The sequence below is a fragment of the Saimiri boliviensis genome, chromosome 1, assembly GCF_048565385.1.
Source record: "Saimiri boliviensis isolate mSaiBol1 chromosome 1, mSaiBol1.pri, whole genome shotgun sequence".
In the NCBI taxonomy this organism is placed as follows: Eukaryota; Metazoa; Chordata; class Mammalia; order Primates; family Cebidae; genus Saimiri; species Saimiri boliviensis.
The window spans coordinates 88,816,966-88,837,848 of record NC_133449.1 but is presented as its reverse complement, the minus strand read 5'-3'; the positions used below and the strand labels follow the sequence as shown (position 1 = coordinate 88,837,848).

Genomic DNA, 20,883 nt, shown 5'->3' with positions numbered 1-20,883 from the left:
TAGTAGAATTTGCTCATTAGACTAAACTAAAATCCATCGCCAAGTATCTCTCCACCTCCACTTCTGCCCCTATGACCATCCTTGATCAAAAGCAATTGCTCCCCAGAGACAAGTGAGCCTTTTTGTAAAATAAAAGGGTTGGACAATGTAATCATAACGGGGGTATCAAAGTACATGAGTTCTTACAGATATCGAAGGTTGGGAAGGTTCTGGAAGGCCTCAGCGTTGATGTAGAGCAGGTTGTTGGCTTTTTCAATTCTACTATAAAAGAAGTAAAAACATGCTCGTGATCTCAGTGGTAAGGAATGCTATAGTATTTTTTCACATTTTGCAGAGTACATAGTAAATCATTCATCCCATCCATATATCCACTCATCTATTCATCTATCTATCCATCCATCATTTCAACAAATATTGAGGAAGCATTCAGTGCCTTTTATTACACTAATCTGTGCAAACTAAATGTTTAATTCTCATTACCTGGGCCCTGTCCACCAGATGCAAAGAGAGCATTGGCTGGGTGAGTTGTCTTCACCCTGAGCAGAGCTGCATCTTTTAGCAGTAAGACTTTCAGGGTTGGAGGAGGCTAAGAGGGTAGGAATGAGACTGATATAGGGAAATGAGCTTTTGTTTGGTTGGGAGACAAGAGAAAAAGGAATGAAAAAGAACAAAAGTAGGTGAAAAGAAGATAAGGAAAAAGAGTAACGGGCAAAAATAGATTGGAGGGAAAGAGAATGAAATGGCAAAGAAAAATGAAAGTTGGGAGAAAAACAATATCTCTTTGTTTTTAGCGATGAAATCCAAGCGTACAGTAGCTGGGAATGGCCATTGATTCCCTTTATGCAGCAGACTGAGGCTGCTCACTCAGAGCTCATGGAAAGGGGTGACTTCTGCCCTGTGTTGGCCTGTGCTGTTTCTTGATCAACAGTCTGGAAGTGAGCATGTTCACGTTTGGATTCCAACATAGAGAGCCTGCCCTTTCCTTGTCTTGCTGGATCAATGTGTATTTGCAAAGATGCTCTCTGTTAATTAGTTCCTTCCTGTTTCATTAGCTTTTATGTTGCTGTAACCTGTAGCTACCCAGATCTAAGTACTAGGCAATTAATAATTTTAAGTGCAGTCAGTGCTACATGGAGGTGAGCACCTCTTCATGCAAGAAAGAGATGAAAGACCCAAACCATTACCTTGACTGTCCATTGAACTGTATCAAAGGATGCCTGCTTGACCTTGCCCAGAGGCCTGGCTGCCCTTTGGTTCATTTCTCTGATAATCTGTGGGTTCTTCCCAACTAGGCCAAGCAGAAAGAGAAGAAAGGAAGAAGCATGAAGATAATGAGGAGAGGGAGGGAGAACATCAGTTGCAGAGTGCAGAGGTAATGAGGAAAAATGAAGGTGGGAGGCAGAGAGGGTAGAGGAAAGGAAAAGGGAGAGAGGAATTGCTAAATGAACAGACTGAATATCATTCCTAAAGAAATTCACACACACATATGCACACACATACACACAGTATGTATGTATTTGTCCCCTACTGATATTTGGCAAATGCTAAAAACAAAATCCATCCTTGTTCAAAAGATACAAAAGAGTCAAAAGATTAATGTTCAAGTTCTTATTCGTGTGTGGATTTAGGCGGGTGACTTTAGATAAGCCTTACAACTTCTCTTTGCCTTTCCTTCTTCATCTGTAAAATCAGGAGGCAGTTCACTGGCCTTCCTAAATGTGTTCCGTGGGAATTTTGTGAGATGGAAATCAACAATCTCTAAAAGAACACTTTCCAGGAACATTAGTTGACAAACATTTATACAGTATCCTTCTTGGAGATTCTAAACGTGTACTAGCATATTATAGACTCTGAAAAGTTTTCTTCAAATAAGCAAACCTATCTAATTTTATTAACCTAATGATTCCTAGTCTTATTTGACCCTAAAGAGTTTTCCTTTTGTAAAAATACTTAATAATTTCCTGAGTTTTTAGTGATACACAGAATATATATTGAAAAATCGTTGACCAGTCCCTAAAGTCTCTTCTGGCTTTGACATTCTCTGACTCTGTGAAATAATTTATAGTAATTACAAACTGGTATAAAACAGAAGTGGATCTGTGTGAGCAGTGCTGTTACATAAAACTGGAACGTTAAGAAGAGAAAGTAAATTTGCTGGAGTAGTAAAGGAACTAAGGATCATTATAACAGACTCACTCTAGGCCAGTCAATATACTAGATCTAATTGACCTCTATCATTTCCTTTATCCATCACAGCAATCCTATGACATAGGTAATTTTATCATTTCAGTTTTATAGATGAGGAAACTAAGTCTCAGATAGTTATCTATCTTGGCCAAGGTTTCATGGTAAATATACGGCAAGGCTAGTAGTCAGACAAGGTCTAACCAACTTCAAGTACATCATGTGGGACTTATTTTGGGCTTGACTGGAATAACTTTGAATGAAAGGATGACATAGAGGTACTTGCATACAGTCACTGGCAATGTTCTTGGGTCTATGATGCAAAAAATGATGACAGGCCAGCACAGGATGAGACTAGGCTTTGAGCTGTGGCCTGCATCACTAGATAGAGACATTACAGTGCCTTTTAGGCTGACTTAGACATCTTCTAATGACAATCTAGGGATCTGAGGCCATGGCAGAGCCAGGGCTTCCTAGGAATATAGGAGAACTCTAAGGATATTTTCAAGAATGGCCATGAGCAAATTCCCCAGCCTTCTTGCTTACATTTCATGTAACTTGGGAAGGTTGGAGAACACATCTGCCTCTATCACCTCCAAGACGTCATTCTGAGAGATCTCTCTGTGGAGAAAAAAAATATAATTCAAGCCAGTTAAGTTACACTCCATGAATATTTTTAGGGCTCAGCATAGAGCCTTGTGACTCGGAGGATTCATGAGACACACAAAACTCCTTCCTGCCCTCAAAGAAGTCAGCTGTAGTAATAAGACAAAACTATCATACTAGATGCTAACACTTAAAGAACAGTGGGAGAGTAAGTTGAAGGCAGTGGTTCACCCTGGATATTATCCAGTCTGCAGATGTAGAAAGTGAGGTCCAGGAAGGAAGCGATTTCCTTAAAGAAATTTAGGTATCATACAGGTTGAGAACAAAATTTAAATTCCCTAGACTGGGGGTCAGTAGCCTTTTTTTTTTACAGGGCTAGATAGTAAATATTTTTTTGGCCTTTGCTGTTCTTGTTCTCTGTCACAACTGCTCAACTGATGTGGTAGCCCAAATGTAACCATAGGTAACACAAGAATGAATTAGCCTGACTGTGTTCCAATAAAATTTTATCAATAAAAACAGGTGTCAGACTGGACTTGACCCATTGGCTGTACTTCAGTAACACTGCCCTGGATCGTTGAGTTGTTTTTTCTCTGCTAATCTGGCTTTCGGAGATGAGAACCTCAATCCAGTCTCTTAAAATAAACATACGTTTGTCGGCCACATAAATTTCTAATGCAGGAACAGAAAACTGCATGTTCTCACTTATAAGTGGGAGCTGAATAATAAGAACACATGAACACAGGGAAGGGAAGAACACACACTGGGGTCTGTCATGGGGAAGGGTTGAGGGAGGGAGAGCATTAGGAAAAATAGCTAATGCATGCTGGGCTCAATACCTAAGTGATGGGTTGATAGATACAGCAAATGGCCATGGCACACGTTTCCCTATGCAGCAAACCTGCACATCCTGCACATGTAACCTGGAACTTAAAAATTAAGAAAAATAACAAAATAAACATAGATTTAAATCCCTTCCCACTCCAAGCCATAACTTAGGTGGAGGTTGTGGCAAGGCCATTGGTATTAGTGATGTCTTAGCCTAGAATCTCCAGAAAAGAATTCTTCAGGTCTCAGCTTTTTTTCTCCCAGAGTAATCTGAGGGCAGAGGAGAATGATGTCTACTATGCAGAAGCCCAGAGGTTGCGAGAAGACAGGGCAGTGTAATCAGTTAATGTTTATAAAGTGTCTCACAGATGAAATGTGCTATGACTAGGCCTCCTGAGGAAGACTCTTACGCAGTATAAATGTGGCAGCTGAGAGTGTCTCAGGAAATCTCCCAGGCAGCATGCATTCAAAGTGGCTGAGGTAGAAGTGCTGTCTGCTGGCCTAGGATTTAGCGGAAGAACTCTAGAAAGGCTCTTGATCAAGAGAAAGGCTGGAGGGGAGGGAAAGAGAAGGCCCATGGGGGAGGGGAATTGTGACTATGAGCAGCAGCAGTGTCTGTGAGGGGGCTGGTGACATCTGTGGCTTGTTAACCCAGTGGTGGCAGGGCTGTTTCTCACAAGCCCCCATGAATGAGGAGATATTTTGTGAGAAGAGTTCCTCTTATTCCATAATAATATCTTTCATGGTTCATTTGGTAAATTAAAGTCCTCACCATTTGCACAATTGAACGTAGACAACGGTGGTGTATGTGTGTTTCTAATTATGTATATATCTAATTATATATTTTTAATATATATATTTAATATATTCTCTATATAATATATAATCATCTATATTATAGTCTATATAATAATATATATTAAATTATATATTTAGAATTTTTGGTAATTATTTTTTATATATAATAAAACCTAATTATATATATATATGTAATTACATATATGTACAGGGAGTTCTGGGAGGTACAGAATTGAGAAGGAGGGGGAAAGGAATGGAAGAAGAAAGCATTTATTTGAATACAGTAGAGTGAAAGAATAGCTCGGGGTAGAGAATAAGGCATGCAGGAAAAGGCTAGATAACAGGAAGGGCTCAAATGCAAGTAAAACCATCTCCTCCAAAAGCTATCTCCAGGTTCACTACTAGCAGTTAGCAGTACATTTGGTCACCACTCAGAGAGACATATGTTCTTGCCCAAATTCATGTGTTGAGAATTCCCTTATCTGGATTATGTTTCCAAAAGAAATAGAAATTATTAGAACAAACAAAGTAAAGAAACACTTCTAAATTAGTGATTTTAGAAAGTAGTCCATATTTTAATGGTCTCAACTTCAGAGACCGTACTGGGTGTTAGGGTTGGGTAGGGGGATGCCTTTGGCTAGATGAGGACTGGGGGCAGGTGAACAGGGTACAGCCATGGAAAAGTACTTCATTGAGAAATTTAGACATCTTGTTCTGATCTAAGCCAATTCTGTCTCTAGTTATTACTGTTAAAATATATTGAGTGTTTACTGTTTATCAGGCACTTTACCTGCATAGTCTGTAATCCTTCTGACAAGCCTGCGAGGTTGGAATTTTTGTCACCACATTAGTTAAATGGCCCCACCTCTATGAGGGATCAACTGTGGCTGACAGAAGGTGTTGGGAAAACTGGCTAGCCATGTGCAGAAAGCAGAAACTGGACCCCTTCCTGACACCCTACACTAAAATTAACTCCAGATGGATTAAAGACTTAAACATAAGACCTAACACCAAACCGCCACCCCCCACCGCCGCCCCACCAGAAGAAAACCTAGGCAAAACCATTCAGGACATAGGCATAGGCAAGGATTTCATGACTAAAACACCAAAAGCATTGGCAACAAAAGCCACAATAGACAAATGGGATCTAATTAAACTCCAGAGCTTCTGTACAGCCAAAGAAACAATCATTAGAGTTGAACCAGCAATCAAGAGAATGGAAAAAATTTTTTGCAATCTATCCATCTGATAAAGGTCTTATATCCCAAATATACAAAGAACTAAAACAGATTTACAAGAAAAATCAAACCCATTCAAAAGTGGGTGAAGGACATGAACAGACATTTTTCAAAAGAAGACATACATGAGGCCAACAAACATGAAAAAATGCTCATCCTCACTGGTCATTAGAGAAATGCAAATCAAAACCGCATTGAGATACCATCTCACACCAGTTAGAATGGTGATCATTAAAAAATCGGGAAACAACAGATGCTGGAGAGGATGTGGAGAAATAGGAACACTTTTACACTGTTGGTGGGAGTGTAAATTAGTTCAACCATTGTGTAAGATAGTGTGGCGATTTCTCAAGGACCTAGAAATAGAAATTCCATTTGACCCAGCAATCCCATTACTGAGTATATATCCAAAGGATTATAAATTGTTCTGTTATAAAGACACATGCACACATATGTTCACTGTGGCACTCTTTACAATAGCAAAAACCTGGAACCAACCCAAATGCCAATTGATGATAGACTGGACCGGGAAAATGTGGCACATATACACCATGGAATACTATGCAGCCATAAAAAATGATGCGTTTGTGTCCTTTGTAGGGACATGGATGAACCTGGAAACCATCATTCTCAGCAAACTGACACAAGAACAGAAAATCAAACAGCACATGTTCTCACTCATAGGTGGGTGTTGAACAAGGAGACCACATGGACACAGGAAAGGGAGCATCACACACTGGGGTCTGCTGCGGGGGTTGGGGGGAAGAGGGGAGGGACAGTGGAGAGTAGGGAGTTGGGGAGGGATAATGTGGGAAGAAATACCAGATATAGGTGACGGGATGGAGGCAGCAAACCACATTGCCATGTATGTATCTATGCAACAATCCTGCATGTTCTTCACATGTACCCTAGAACCTAAAGTACAATAATCTATTTATCTGTCTGTCTGTCTATCTATATAAACAAAAAATAATTATCTGAACATTATATCCAGAAACTTTACAAATAAAGTTGAGACCTGAGTTGGAGTCCTGCCTCCATTTTCTCCTAGCTGAGTAACTGGGCCACTGTGAGAGTCTTCTGAGCTTCAGTTCCTCGTTTATAAGATGGGAATAACTACTTCAAAGGCTTGTCAAAGGGATAAAATAGGAAGGGATGTGTGAAAGTACTGTGCTTGTCACATGGTAAACTCGAATGTCAGCATGCCTGCTGATTGCCTGCCTTCCTCTCTTTATGGAGTTTTGGATGGAATTCATCTGCAGCTGGGGGATCTTGTGCCAGTCGACCACTGTGCTGAGGTAACACTCTCCAGCAAAGGTCCTAGGAATGCTGCTTTAAGCTTTACGTAGAGAAATTCAGTTTGTTCCCTTAACCTCACCTATAGAATCATTTAAATTCTTAAACCAGGCTATGTTATTATCCTAACCCCAGCCCTATTCTAAGTCTTACAGTGAGATTGCCCATCTGGTCCACTGGCCACACAAAGGAGATTAGGTGGAGCAGGCATATGCCTCAACATGGATTGTCTCCACATGGAAATCATAGCCTAAAACGCATGCTTTTCCCTTTAGGAGAGGGTCAGGATGTGGTGAGGATGTTGCCAAAGGGCTGGTTTCGCCTCCTTAGATGGCAGCCGGTGGTTCTGCCCTTTCCTGACATGGCTGAGACTGTCTGGTCTTCCCACATCTGCTTCCTTCCCATGGGCAAGATCAGTCTTTGTTGGAGTCATCCTAAAGATACCCCAAAATGAGACAGAGATAAAAGTAGCTTCAGTGGCTCAGCCTAATCCAGAAATTTGAATTAAATGCTCTTGCTTTCAAATACATCAACAACAAACTATTGTGTTCATTTTTAGTTTTATCTTAACTTAAACTTTAATCTAAAATTTGTTATAAAACATCTCCCTTTCTTCCCTCAGCAGATGAGAAAAGGGACTAAAAATCACAGTCATACTAGCTAACGTTTATCAAGCACTTACGTGTCAGGCAGTTTTTCTGTGCTTCATATTTATGAAGTTGCTTAATCCTCATATCAAGCTTGTGAGCTAAGTGCCATCCTTAGCCCCTTCTACAGAAAGGCTGGCACACAGAAGTTAAGTAATTTCCCCAATAGCACACATAAATCAAAGTTCCAAGCAGCAACTCATATAATAAACACCTTTTAGTACATTTTCCATGCAAGTATAAAGCATGTAAGATGGTAAATAGTACTGCCTTTATCTTATATACATCTGCAGTTTGGTCACATGTATGAAAAGTTGTGAGTGCAGAGTCAACAGAACAGAAGTGGAGGACAGTGTGGGAAGGATGCCAGGTGCCCAACACAGCCGAGTAAACAGTGGGGCTTCAGTACATTTTATTGTAAATATCCCTATACACCACATTTCCCCCGTCACACTCTCTCTAAATGTCAGCATCTCTTAAGCCTTAGTGTCCCTCAAGCTTTTCCTTTTCCTGTTAACACACCCTGGGGCCACCTTATTCCTCACAGCCTCTCAGTTAGGATGTCTCTGCTGATGAATTATACATCATCAGAATGAGCTTCCCTCTGAGACCAGCATCCCTTGTCTGCAACAGCCTAAGACACACATGTTTTTGTGAACCCATCACAGACGATCAGTCTACAGCAGCTTGATTCTTTTCCTCTCCCAACTGTCTTCTCCTCCCCAGTCATGACCCAAAGCCAGCGGCTCTGTCTGACATCCCTACTGGCCCACTGGACTAACCTGTTTTGAATTCAGGGGTCACCTTTGACTTCTTTCCACCATTTAGTGTCCAAACAGATCTTAAATTCTCTCAATCACTCACTTCTGTATTTCTTGCAAACCTTCCTTATTTCCCACCAACATTGTCTACTTTGCAATTTCCACTAGACCAGCAGTTTTTAACAGTCGTGTTAATGACTCAGAAGTACTCAGGAATGGTATGATGTTGGTCATGGGTCATCTTTTTTCAAACAAATTAAGTGTATCAATTATTAATATTTGGGAGATATTTAAGGTTATGTACATAATATGCACAACTAAGAATGGAGGGACAAATAGAGAATACTGGGAATTGGAAGCTGGTGGCTTATGAGTCCAACCCTACCTGGACACAGGAGTGCAGCTAGTCCTTGTGCTTGGGAGCTGTGCATAGGATAATTATTTGAGAAAGCTAATGGAATTGAAAGAGTATGATAAAAAGTGAAGGAAGGGCCGGGAGCAGTGGCTCATGCCTATAATTTCTGCACTTAGGGAGGCCAAGGTGGGCGGATAACTTGAGGTCAAGAGTTTGAGACCAACCTGGCCAACATGGGGAAACCCTGTCTCTACTAAAATTACAAAAATTAACCAGGTGCGGTGGTGCACGCCTGTAGTCCTGGCTGCTTGAGAAGCTGGGTTGTGAGAATCACTTGAGCTCAGGAGGCAGAGGTTGCAGTGAGCAGAGAACATGCCACTGCACTCCAGCCTGGTGACAGAGCAAGACTCTAATTAAAAAAAAAAAAAATAGGTGAAGGAAGGACAAAGAGATTTTCTGGCGATAGAACCAGATTAGAGTTGGAAGCTAGAAAAGGTAGTCAATTTCTTTTTTAAACAGGAATTTACTGAGTTCCTAGTGATGAAAGACAAGGAGTTTGGCAGGTAGTAAGGGAGTGGATATCCTGTGGAGAGGAGAAAGAACAGGCAGGTTGATCAGGTCGTTTGGGTTTGATGTGACCTGACAGCTTTGGCAGAGGCAGAGGAAAGTGAGGTGTGAGGTTGGAGTAGCCTTTGACACACAAGGGACAGGGACAGTAAATTGTCCATAGGTTTGGGACACTTGTAAGCTTGCGTTCTATAACTCAAGGCTGCAGGAATAATGATGACAATGATAATAATGAATCTTTATTGGATGTTTGCTGTGTAGCAGGCATAGTGCTAAATGCTCTGCATGGGTAATCTCGCTAATGGCTTTGTCTTATCAGGGCCCTGCTGACTCATATTTGCCTTGGTTTACACACACATGTGAATAGCAGAATGAACCTGGAAGCCAGACAGGCCTGGATTCAAATTCTAGCTTTATCATTGCCCAATCATGTGACCTTGGACAAGCCAATTAATAGGCATGACATCTATTTTAATGGGGATAATTAATGTGCATGACATATTAATCCACCTGTTAGGATTTTTTGTGAGAATTATGGAGATAATACATGGCATGGAATAGATTGCTAATTGTCCTCCAAAATCAGTTTCCCTCCTCTTATTCCTGGGAGCACAGCTGGGTGACATTTCTTGGCCAGTCTTACAGTTAGCTGTAGCATTGTGAGAAGAAAGCCCTTCCTGTGGAAGGTGAGTAAAAGTGATGTGTGCTATTTCAGGCCTGGTCCTGCACCCACCATTGTGCTCCTCCATACACTGCTTCCTTTTTAGCTGTTGCTTGGAGGTGCCCAGAACAATCTTGAAAGCCACAGTCGAAAACAGTAATGCTGCTTTTGCCCTGGGGTCCTAAATATAGTGCTGAGGAATACCAACCTGACCTGGACTTCTCGATGAGGAAGAAAGAAACTTGTTCTGAAAGTCCCTGACATTTTGGAGTTAGTCATCATATATCCTACACCAATACTTAAGGTCTAGCACCCTCTGTGGTTGCTAGTACTTGTTCAGCAAATGCTCCTTATATCAGGGCAGGTAAGAGTTTTACATCTACCATTTGGTGAAAAGTGGGTATATATACATACAGTGTTAAATAAATTTTTATTGATGGATTAATTAGTATTGCTTGGCCAATTTGAAGAAAAGAAATAATCAAAATGTCTTCCTCAAAACTAATTCTATATTTGACCTAATTTAGCCAGAGACTGCTCTTCCTCAGTGACACAGTATTTGCCACCTGTGATTGAGCTGCCTGGCCTCTTGTCAGCACATCAGGCAGCTGTTGTTGAATTACAGGGCATTAGCTGTTTTATTCCCTTTTTCAATTGTTTCGTGAAAAAACAACAACCACAACAAAACTCTGGCATGCCAGAAAGAACTGTTTAAGATGGGAACTACTAAATCCATTAGCACACAGAGCCTGGGAGGGTGTTAAGATTAAGAAATTTGAACCCCCAGCTCTCTAAGCTCCAGAAATGCACAGTTGTGTGAGGATAGGTCTCTTGAGTGGTCAGAAGGGAGCCTTTTATCACATTGGCAAATCACTGGAGCTTCTGAGATCCGTTTTCCTCTGTAAGATGTCGCGAAGGTTCTCTGTCCCTCAGTACATTTTATACTCAATCCTTTGTAGTTAGCTGGGCTGTTGAAGATCACATGAATAATGCATGTCATGCACTAGGGAAAAAAGCACATAGTGTTAAGCAAAGGTGATGCTGCTTATTATTATTTTTATTATTTCAGTGGAGTCAGGAGGCCTAGTTTCTAGTCCTGACTGCCACTGATTAACCACTCTCCTTGAGTCAAATCAGTTGCCTTCTCTGGGCCTTTGTTCCTCATCTATAAAACAACACTGTTGATCCAAATGATCTCCAGGGTCCCTGTTAGTCCTAGAATTCTGTGATTTTAATTATTTCTGTGATTCTGTTATTAAAAGGCAGCCAGCCTCATCTCATCGGCAGTCCTCCATGACAGCCAGCTTTCATTTTTAACAAGCTGAGATGTGGTGGGGCTCCATGAAGCCTGCTTCTTAAGGCACTGCGTCTTTGGGAGTAGCTCTGTGGTGGACCTATGAGGGAGCAGCAGTAAGGTAGCCAGTAAGGGCCATTTACCACTTGAAGCGCTGGGCAAGGGTGAGAAAGGACCCCTGACCTGAGCCATTATTCTCTTGAAGACAGCATATGTTTTATTGTCAGCTTAAAGAGGGATCCATTGATACCCTCTATAAGCCAGTAAGCTGGCGTTGATTTCCTCCTTGACATATGTCTTGAGTCTCTTTGCTAAAGAAATAGCAAGTGTGTATGTGTGTGTGTGTGTGTGTGTGTTTGCGTGTGTGTGAGTTGTTGGAGGCTGTCCTGTCCATTGCTGCCACCTCAGAGCACCCCAAAGCACTCCTTAATTATTCTCTCTAGGTTTGACTGTGTTTTTTTGATCCCATACCTGTAACATAATCCCCCCTTCCTCCAATGGCTTTCTTGCTGCTTCCAGTCTCTGTTTTCACTCTGTAATTCATAATTACTCTATTTTTTATGGCCCTCCATTTTCCACCTCATTAACTCTTATCTTGGCATGAAAGAGCTTCCTTTATGAGCTGCAGTGAAGGAGCAACAAGGAGCTCACATTTGGCTGCTTTTGTATTTGAGTCACATTGATGGTCTTATTTTCCTCTTTGGAATCCTTGAGTGTAGCACCCCGTAAGTGCCCTGCATGCAAAGCTGTTATCCATCCTGCCCTTGGCAACCATTCAGAAATCTAGGGGTCTCTATTCTCTGACTTCATATTTAACTGGTTTTATATCCATTTCAGAATAGTAGTTATCCCCCATACCCCCAAATTATAGGCAAAAGCCCTATTCCTGCACCTCCTTTGCCTCCTATTGATCCTGAGATGGTCCATATTTTTATAGTGAAGGGACCTGCAAGGTCAGGAAAAAGGAATGGTTTTTAAAGACTTCCTTTTTTTATGAGACTACTAATGCCTAGAGAAAAATGCCATCATTCTAGGGAGGAATAAGAAGAGTGGATTATTTTTTAACGTATACCTTTTATGTGAGTTATTCAGCCAGTTAAGCCACCCAAGATGTTGGGGATCAACAACCCGGCTCAGTATATGTTCAGGCCTTTGCTGTGCCTTGGGACCCCTTGTTTAAATAAAAACTTAGAGAGTAGCATCAAAAACAATGGAATAGCTCCTATTGACGATGGAGGGGTGCTGGTTGTGTGGGGAGGGTTGGGAGAAACGAGATATTATTCCTCATGTTAGCAGCTTTGGAAGGGGTCCTCTGTACCCCTATTGATGTGCGTAATTTAATTGTGAAGTACACGTTTGTCCTTTACTAACATAATTTCAGGTAATGGGGATCCTGTTAAAAAGATGCTTTTTAGAAATTTTGTTTTGTTTTTTCAATGACCCTGAAATTAGAATTTCAGAGTAATCGGCAAAGGAAGAGATTTTATCAGCTATCTCCTAGATTTATTTTCCTGCACATGCCTCCCCCCTCCACTTTTTTCAACACATAAAGTAACAAAGATATAAGAAGCTGTAATTACATGACTAATTAATAATGGAGCTGATCTAGGTTAAGTTGCTCTTGATCTATGACAGTAGGAGTGTATTTTCATTAATCTGCTTAAGTTCCATGGGTCTTGCTGGAGCTGCAGAACCAATGGATCAAAGCTATTACTTCCAGGGAGGGGGTTACCTAGGTTATGAGCTAGGCAGCAGAGGTAGCACTGTATAACCATATAAGCACTTACTAGCTGTGTGAAGCTGATGAAGGTTGTTTAGCCTCTCTGAGCCTTGGTTTTCTCATCTTTGAAATGGGGATAATGGTATTTACCTGTATAAAACTGTGTGAGAATTATTTATGAAATAGTTCCATGTTAAGTATCGGAAGCTTAGTAATCGCTAAAGGAATGGTATTTATTATTGTTGTTGTTATTATTTTCTGTTAGAGTCTGGTCTACTGACTATAAATCCCTTAGGGTCAAGGACTTTGTTATATTCATAGCTTGCATCGTGCACTCAGCAAGTACTCCATAAATGTGTGTTGAATGGACAAATGACATCCTCAGCATTGAAGTCCTTTGCCTTATATTGAGTAAAGTAAAATCCTTAACTCCCCGACCCGAGCAGTGGAGTGGGAAGAAAACCCCATTCCAATTTTAAGGCCCAACCTTTAAAGTTTTCTCCAAGGAAGCCTTCCCTTATCCTCTGGAATTAAGACATTTTCCCTTCTCTGAGCTTGCCTAGCACACTGCTTTTGCCTTTATCAAAGTATTTTATCATAGTCAGGCTGTCACACCAGCTGCCCTTATGTGTGTAGGCCCCAGAGTGCTGGAGCTGTGGCACCTGTCACATTCTCCGTAATACCAGGCCCCTCAAATCACACTTGGCAGTCTCTCAATTTTTATTTAGTTGGAGGGAACAGGAATGAGCCATACTTTATTTCTGGTGCAAATTCCTTCGCAGGCCTCTTCTTCATACATATTCAAAAGAACATAGTTTCTGCCTTCAAGGAGCATCTAATTGAATAGAAATTGTACTCTCTTTGGAGTACATAGTGACCAGAGAGACTGACTTTCAGTGTTTCCTGCTAATAGCTTGGAACATAGTAGATGCTCAGTGTGTGATCATTGATGGGTAAAATGAATGAAAAAAGCAAAAGCGGATATTTTGTTTGTTAGTGAAGAATAATAAGGCACATAAAAGTTAGGTGATTTACCCACAGCTATACAGCAAGTTAAAGATAGAAGGCAGAGTAGAATCTGGGTCTGCTAACTCCCATGCTGGTGTTCCTTCAGGCACACAATGCAGCATCCCAGTGTTAAGGATCCTATCCCCAGTTTTCAGCTGTGAATAGCCACTCCCTTCCCACTTGTCTATGATACATTGTCTTTATTTATTTTTCCTAAAAATAAATATTTGGAGAAAAAGAATACCTTCTGACCAAATGTACTTTTGGTGGAAATTCTGGGACCAGTTTATTACATCAAATCCTTATTTAGATTTCAGAATTCATTTGAATACATTAGTTTTATAATTTGCATATCTAATTATGTTTTCCTCTGTCACCAACCACAAGCAATTTTCCTGTTTTTAGGATCATTGTGTCTTTAAATGCAAGACATAAGACACAGGAATTACCATAGCAACTGGCTTTCCAATTAGACCGCAATTGCTGACAATCAATATGATTAGACAAGGTCACTGACTGAGTAAGCCCAGTAGTCCTTAAAGAGAGCTAGAGATGTGTAGGGACAATGAAGAAATGTGAAAACTACTGGAAATCTCTCCCAGAGTTGAGTGTGATTTTTTTCATTGCTTGCTCCTTGTATATCCTAAAGATATGTCTTACAGTAGCAACAGTTTATAACCTGCCAACAAGAACCTGGGAAAGGATGCTAAAGGATGTTCGGTTATGGCTGGTTTTTCTTTTTTCTAGTACCCAAACACTGTGCAAAACTAAAGAGAGAAAATGACCAATTTGAAAGCGAGAATAAATAGTAGCTGAAAGGGGAGTTGATGAAGAGGCCAACGCAGGAAGGTTGTTTTCAGCTCAGATAAGGAACGAGGGTATTTGAGAGGAAAATGGATGGGCCACAACCGAGCTGCCTGCACTGGGGACTGTGTGCGAGCTGCAGCCTGGCATATAGCACCATGGGAAGCATGGCCGACCTGTCACCCAGCATCCCTGGGTCCCTTTGAGAGCCCTCCTCCCTGCTGTTTCCCTATACTAGTCTCTGCTGTAAGAAAAAAAAAATATTTGCCCCCAAGTGTCAGTGTCTGATTGGAGGGGAGGGGACTAGATTTTAATAGGGAGCAAAGCTTTAATAAGAGAATTCTTATGACTATGGGGCATAAAGGAGCAGGGACTGGAGGTATTTTTAAAGCTTTAAGTCCTTTCTGGAGCCCCTTATATCACATCTGTCACCTACTATGATTTCATAGCAGGCTGGATATAAATGAGCTTTAGGTCCTCAGCCACTGGAGGAAAAGATGAAGTGAGGTAATTGTTCTAGCGGCTGAATTGTCGACGCCTCTCAGGCACAGTGCAACGCCACAGAAAATAAACGCAAAGCCAGCTATCAGGGAGCATTTGTGTTGAGGAAACAAGACCCAGAGTCTGGAGGGCTCAAGTGTCTAATATCTGTAGGAGAACTTACAGTGATGGACTTTCTGCCTGCCATTCCCTCAGGCCTCTGCCCTTCCCTGGTTATTCTTAACCTGAAGACTGAGTAGGAAGAAGCCAGTTCTAACACGTGGGAGGATGAGAGCTGGAGGTCATGAAAGCTGGTGAGATGAGGCCTTGGGTTTTCTGAGTATTGTCCGACCTCCTTCCAAGATCCCAAGGAGTTAAGAAAAGTCTGATCAGCAAAGCCTGTGGTTAACTTCCCCAAATCTCTCTAATATGGGATCACTGTGGCCCTGTGGATACCTTTAGAGCAAAGGAGTGTATGCAGATGTCAATAGCTAGCATCTAGTTTTAGTTTTCTGTTTGCTTATTAGTGGTGTGGCCTGGGACAAGACCCTTTAGTTCTCTGAATCTCATGCGTAAAGTAAGTAAATAACTGTCTCTTATCTATTCCATGTGATCAACATAAAGATTAAATTATGTCTGTGAAAGCATTTGGGAAACTGTAAAGCATTTAGCACATAAACACCTTTTTGGAAAGATTAGAATGATTATTATCACTGGTATTACTACAGCTAGTTTTTACGATGATACTGTGATTCCATGCCAGAATCTATATTCCTCTTTCAACTTTCCATTATGCTTTTCTTTCCCATTTTTGAGATGAAACTCATAATTGACTTGATAAATGAACTTCCAGATCTATTAGTCTAGACCTAGCATTTTTCTTTTTTTCTTAATTTTATTTTTGAGATGGAATTTCGCTCCTGTAGCCCAGGCTGGAGTGCAATGGCACAATCTCGGCTCACCGCAACCTCTATCTCCCGGGTTCAAGCGATTCTCCTGCTTCAGCCTCCTGAGTAGCTGGGATTACAGGCACGGGTCACCATGCTCGGCTAATTTTGTATTTTTAGTAGAGACGGGGTTTCTCTGTGTTAGTAACTCTGGTCTTTAACTCCCGACCTCAGATAATCTGCCTGCCTCGGCCTCCCAAAGTGCTGGGATTACAGGCGTGAGCCTAGACCTAGCAGTTCATACCCCTGGAGAAATATATGGAAGGGTTAGATGGAGGGTGACATTTAACACAGATGATGGTGTTAGAAGGTGGAATTTAGGCATTAGGGATAAGCCAGAGAAGGTATTTTGTTGTAACCTTCTCTTCTGTGGCAACAAGCCCTCCCAGTGCCCCTCACGCAATGCTGCAGAAGGGGCTCCTTCCTCTACTTAGACAGGTGGCTATCTATTGAATTTAATGTTAAATTCAATGTGTTTCAATGTCTTTAAGCACTAAGGCTGGTCTTTATAGGGTTGATACTTTATATGAAGCATTGCTCTTTTAGAAATTGGGATGACTCTGTTAAACTATGTTCTTTATTGCTGCTGAAAGGCAAATCACTGATAATTATAGGAGAGGGAGGGGGACAGAAATGTTAACAATATCCTAAAGAGGTCCTTGTATGCAACTTGCTCCCATGGGCATGGTTTTCTTAGATGCTTTATTTGATTTCACATTGCCTTTCATTTTCAAAGGGCCTTTGCCAGTGACAGAAGAGACCAAGGACAATTAGCATTTTATATGTATATTAACATCATGCCCATCCAAGGGTCAAAGCCATGGAATGTAACTCCTCAGTGGTATCCTTTTCTCTGCTTCCCACCAGGGAAGTGTTTTAGAGCCAGAGACCTTTGTGGCTATGCCTGTCTTGGCTCTAACCACCCCTCCATTCCACCCCAACTTCCATAAGTCGCATTTAAGGCTCATGTTCCACCTTGACTTCCTAATCCTCTATCAAAACATCAGCCTGTGAGATTATCATATTATGGAATTACAGAACTACAGAATAATGCTTACTGAGAGGAGGAACCTAAGAGATGGTTTATTTTGACTCTCTCAGGAATCTCAGGCTTCAAAAAAGTGACTGGTCCCAGTTGCTCAAAACAACTCATGGGTGCTGGCGGTGTATATGTTACTATTTCCAGGCAACAACTTTGCATTTTAATAAAGGACTATAGTCATTAAACCATGAGAAAGATGAAAATTTCAGGCTCTCTGGCAAGCCAGTAGGAAGAGAAATCTTTGAGCAAGCAGAGCTTTAGATAGGTATTTCTCAGATCATAAGATGTAGAACTTGATAACTTTCACTTGAGGTAAACACCATTAGTAAGTTCAAGCATGTAGATTTCATTAGAAAAGTTGAACAACACTTCTCTTACTCCCTCTCTTTCTTTTCTCTCAAACCCATGATCAATACATGGGTAGGTAGATATAGATACTATACTACTAGATTCTAACAAAAAGAAAGGTCGATATATGTACCATATATTTTAGATTTTCTGCTGTGGACATTAACCAACATCTTTAGCCATGATTATACTACAAGGACACTCCCACTGGAAACATTTATCCAAACTGATGAGAGGCACAGTGGCTGATTTTGTTCTCAAAGAAATTATTTTCTTCCTCTTTTGGGGTCTGAAATTTATTACCACCAAAAAAGAAGTAAACTGGTTATCTTTGATCTCTGTTTCATCATCTCCAGTCATCCTTTTTTCTATGTTCATTTATTTTGTTTATTTATTTACTTTCCACTCTCCACTTAAACACTGGGCCACTTTGAAGCTTTGAATGTCTTCCAAAGCTTTGCTCAAAAAAACCTGGATAGGCTCTCTTCCTAAGGATTTTCGATGCTGGCTATCAGTTTTACATTATTTTGCTTTAAAATCTCAGCTTCTAAAAAGCCTGTTGAACATTGGAATTTCATATTCAGTCATGGTTCTAGGAGTTTAAAGTATGGTTCTTCATTGATGCAAAAAATCCTCAATAAAATACTGGCAAGCCAAATCCAGGAGCACATCAAAAAGCTTATCCACCACAATCAAGTTGGATTCATCCCTGGGATGCAAGGCTGGTTCAACATATGCAAATCAGTAAATGTTATCCATCACATAAGCAGAACCAATAATAAAAACCACATAATTATCTCAATAGATGCAGAGAAACCTTTGATAAAATTCAACATCCCTTCATGTTACAAACTTTCAATAAACTAGGTATTGATGGAACATCAAAATTAGAAGAGCTATTTATGACAAACCCACAACCAATATCATACTGAATGGGCAAAAGCTGGAAGCATTTCCTTTGAAAACTGGTACAAGACAAGGATGCCCTCTCTCACCACTCCTATTCAACATAGTATTGGAAGATCTGGTCAGGCTAGTCAGGGAAGAGAAAGAAAGAAATGGTATTCAGATTGGAAAAGCAGAGGTCAAATTTTTTTTGCAGATGACATGATTCTATATCTAGAAAACCCCATTGTTTTTAATAAAGGACTATAGTCCTTAAACCATGAAGAAGGTAACAATTTCAAGCCCTCTTGGGAGCACTCAGCCTAAAAAATCTTTAGGATGATAAGCAACTTCAGCAAAGTTTCAGGATTAAAAATCAATGTGTAAAAATCATAAGCATTCCTATACACCAATAGACAAGCAGAGAGCCAAATCATGAGTGAACTCCCATTCACAGTTGCTACAAAGAGAATAAAATACCTAGGAATACAGCTAAAAAGGGATATGAAGGACCTCTTCAAGGAGAACTACAAACCAGTGTACAAGGAAATAAGCGAGGACACAAACAAATGGAAAATCATTCCATCCTCATGGATAAGTAGAAGGAATATTGTGAAAATGGCCATACTGTCCACAGTAATTTATAGAGTCAATGCTATTCTCATCAAGCCACCACTGACATTCTTCATAGAATTACACTACCTTAAAATTCATATGGAACTGAAAAAGCCTGTTAGCCAAGATGATACTAAGGAAAAATCACAAAGCTGGAGGTATCATGCTACATGACTTCAAACTATACCACAAGGCTATAGTAACCAAAACAACATGGTACTGGTACCAAAACAGACATATAGACCAACAAAACAGAAAAGAAACCTCAGAAATAGAACCACACATCTACAACCATCTGATCTTTGACAAACCTGACAGAAACAAGCAATGGGGAAAGGATTTTCTGTTTAATAAATGGTGCTGGGAAAACTGGCTAGCCATATGCAGAAAACTGAAACTGGACCCCTTCCTTACACCTTATACAAAAATTACTCAAAATTGATTAAAGACTTAAATGTAAAACCCCAAATCATACAAATCATAGAAGAAAACCTAGGCAATACCATTCAGGACATAGGCATAGGCAAAGACTTTGTGGCAAAAACACCAAAAGAAATTGCAACAAAAGCTAAAAATGACAAATGGGATCTAATTAGACTAAAGAGCCTCCTCACAGCAGAAGAAACTATCATCAGAGTGAACAGGCAACCTACAGAGGGGAGAAAATGTTTGCCATCTATCCATCTAATAAAGGTCTAACATCCAGAATTTATAAGGAACTTAAACATATTTACGAGAAAAAAGTTACCCCATCTAAAAGTGGGCAAAGGATATTAACAGTCACTTCTCAAAAGAAGGCATTTATGCAGCCAACAAACTTATCAAAAAAAAATTACTGATCATCAGAGAAATGCAAATCAAAACCACCATGAGATACCATCTCATGCCAGTCAGAATGGCAATTATTAAAAAGTCAGGAAACAATAGATGCTGGTGAGGCTGTGGAGAAATAGGAACAGTTTTACATTGTTGGTGGGAGTGTAAATTAGTTCAACCATTCTGGAAGACAGTACAGTGATTCCTCAAGTATCTAGAACCAGAAATATCATTTGACCCAGCAGTCCCATTATTGGGTATATACTGAAAGGAATGTAAATCATTCTGTAAAGACACATGCACATGTATATTTATTTCAGCACTATTTACAATAGCAAAGACATGGAACCAACCCAAATGCCCATCAATGATAGACTGGATAAATAAAATATGGTACATATATACCATGGAATACTATGCGACCACAAAAAGGAATGAGATCATGTCCTTTGCAGGGACATGGATGAAGCTGGAAGCCATCATCCTCAGCAAACTAACACAGGAACAGGAAACAACACCATCTGTTCTCACTCATAAGTGGGAGTTGAACGATAAGAAGACATGGACACAAGGAGGGGAACAACAGACATGAGGGGCTGTAATTGCAGTGGGTGAGGGGAGGGAGAGCATCAGAACACATAGCTTAAATGCATGTGTGGCTTAAAACCTAGGTAACAGGTTGATAGGTGTAGTAAACGACCATGGTACACGTATATCTATGTAACAATGTTCTGAACATTCTGCACATGTATCCTGGAACTTAAAGTAAAAAAAATTAAAAAGTTAAAAACAAATAATAATAAAATAAAATGTGGCTCTTGCTTTTCCCCCCCAAACACAAAATCCTCATAAATGTAACATACTTGGAGATAGAGAAAGGAGAAAGCTAGAAAAAGATTGATTCTGACAAAAGATAGTGCTGAAGCTGGAATATAATATACTTGGAGATAGCAAGAGGAAAAAGCTGGAAGATTGATGCTGAG

At 40.4% G+C, this 20,883-nt stretch overlaps 1 protein-coding gene across 3 annotated transcripts in view; it reads right to left on the bottom strand.

Annotated features, from left to right (window-relative positions):
* FSHR (follicle stimulating hormone receptor) overlaps positions 1-20,883 on the bottom strand; it is a 192,654-nt gene that overhangs the window by 50,292 nt on the left and 121,479 nt on the right. Inside the window, exons 1-3 of one of the 3 annotated variants that reach the window (XM_074400273.1) lie at positions 8,380-8,388; positions 2,731-2,805; positions 187-261 (exon numbers count right to left, since the gene is read on the bottom strand). Coding sequence is in view for 2 of the 3 variants with exons in the window: in XM_003922751.3 (XP_003922800.2) it covers positions 187-261; positions 2,731-2,805 (150 nt within the window). In the remaining variant the exon portion in view is untranslated. Of the gene's footprint in view, positions 1-186; positions 262-2,730; positions 2,806-8,379; positions 8,389-20,883 lie in introns of those variants that run through there. The other 2 variants (XM_003922751.3, XM_074400272.1) reach the window with 2 other exon arrangements.